This window comes from Austrofundulus limnaeus, unplaced genomic scaffold, assembly GCF_001266775.1.
Source record: "Austrofundulus limnaeus strain Quisiro unplaced genomic scaffold, Austrofundulus_limnaeus-1.0 Scaffold121, whole genome shotgun sequence".
Taxonomy (NCBI): domain Eukaryota; kingdom Metazoa; phylum Chordata; class Actinopteri; order Cyprinodontiformes; family Rivulidae; genus Austrofundulus; species Austrofundulus limnaeus.
This window is the reverse complement of record NW_013952523.1, coordinates 686407-687800: the sequence shown is the minus strand read 5'-3', so window position 1 is coordinate 687800 and position 1394 is coordinate 686407. Positions and strand designations below refer to the sequence as shown.

Below are 1394 nucleotides of genomic sequence, written 5' to 3'. Positions count from 1 at the left end.
TGTATGTACAGTATGTATGTATGTATGAATGTATATCAAAATCACAAATAAAATGAAATGAAAGGCAGCAGAGAGAAGAAAAAATCTTAGATCTGCCCCCTTTTTCTAGAAAAAAATTCATATAAAAAATCTATTAACAAAAGAAAAGATTTTAATAATATTTCTGTAATGTTGACTGAACTGTAGTTTGCATTTTAATCAGCTTTAGTTGTTTCTAATGTGTTATATAAATACATTTGATGACACCTTTATTTTGCAACTTCAGTTTTTTTTTTGTCACGTCATGGTTTAAAGACTATTTTCTGCACTTTAAGCAGTATTAATTTTAATTTTACTAATTTTTTTTCAAAGGTTGAGCTGGTTTTGGTTTTAATTTCTGGTGAATTTAAGGACCATCTGTCTGAAAGTGGTCAAAATTATACTAAGTTGTGCATCATTTTTATGCAGCTTCTTTAAGTCAAGGTGAACAGGTTGATAAAAGAGACATGGGCGACTTTGGAAAGTCAGTTTTACTTGCCTAAAAGACAAATTATTGAACTTCTAGAAACATAAAAATACTCAGAGGGAAAACCAAGGCTGGAATTGATGACAGACTTACCCCAGCAGGTGTCCCACAGAGGACAGTCTGGGCCTTCTCTCGGTCCCAGGGTGTCCCGGGACACCAGGCTTCCTGGCACCCCTTCAGCTGCTCCAGGAGAGACAGTCTTCTCTTCCTGCTGCTCCTCCAGGGGATGGCTGTGGTCCCATTCATCGGACTGTGGACTGCCCTGGAGGCCAGCAGGTAGGTTTCATTAAAAACACAGAAAACGCTGATGTTTTACAACGACATTAAAACTTTCTGAAATGAGCAGAAAAACATGAAAATTTAGATTTTATGTTGCGTACTCACATGTTCTCCTTTCTTTCTCTACTCACACATCGCTGTCTTCTCTCTCTTGATCTCTTCTTTCTTTTTTTAACACCCTGCAAACTGTTGCTTCAGAGCTCAAAATACCATCAGGGCCAAAACAGGAAGTTCACTTTCTTCTTTGAAGCACATCCTCACGAACTTCCCTGATGTAACTAATCAGACTTTCTGCACAATTCAGCTTATTGCTGGTAATCCTTACACGACCTCTTCTTCTTCCTGTTCATGCTGGCATTTAATGAAGTTTCAATTCCATTAAAAAAAAACTGACTGCAGCTTCTTTCACCCTCCCCTTTCCTTCAGTGTGCTTGTGGTTAACCAAACCCTGCGCAGCATGCACACAGTGAAAAGATGCTGCATGCTCTCCACAGAGCAGCATGTGATTTTTTTGGCCTGGCTGCAGCTCTGTCTGCGTCTTCTGCTGAGATGTGGTGGCTTTCTTTTTCTGCCTTTCAGAGATCACATGCTGAAAGTTTCTGTCATCTTA

The 1394-nt window shown here is 39.0% G+C and overlaps 1 protein-coding gene across 1 annotated transcript in view; it reads right to left on the bottom strand.

Moving 5' to 3' along the window:
* The window catches only part of rinl (Ras and Rab interactor-like), a 25014-nt gene extending 24040 nt beyond the window's left edge, over positions 1 to 974 (bottom strand). Inside the window, exon 1 of the mRNA XM_014014968.1 lies at positions 599 to 974. Coding sequence (XP_013870422.1) covers positions 599 to 751 — 153 coding nt within the window. The 5' untranslated portion in view covers positions 752 to 974. The remainder of the gene's footprint in view (positions 1 to 598) is intronic.
* Between the last annotated feature and the right edge of the window lie 420 nt (positions 975 to 1394).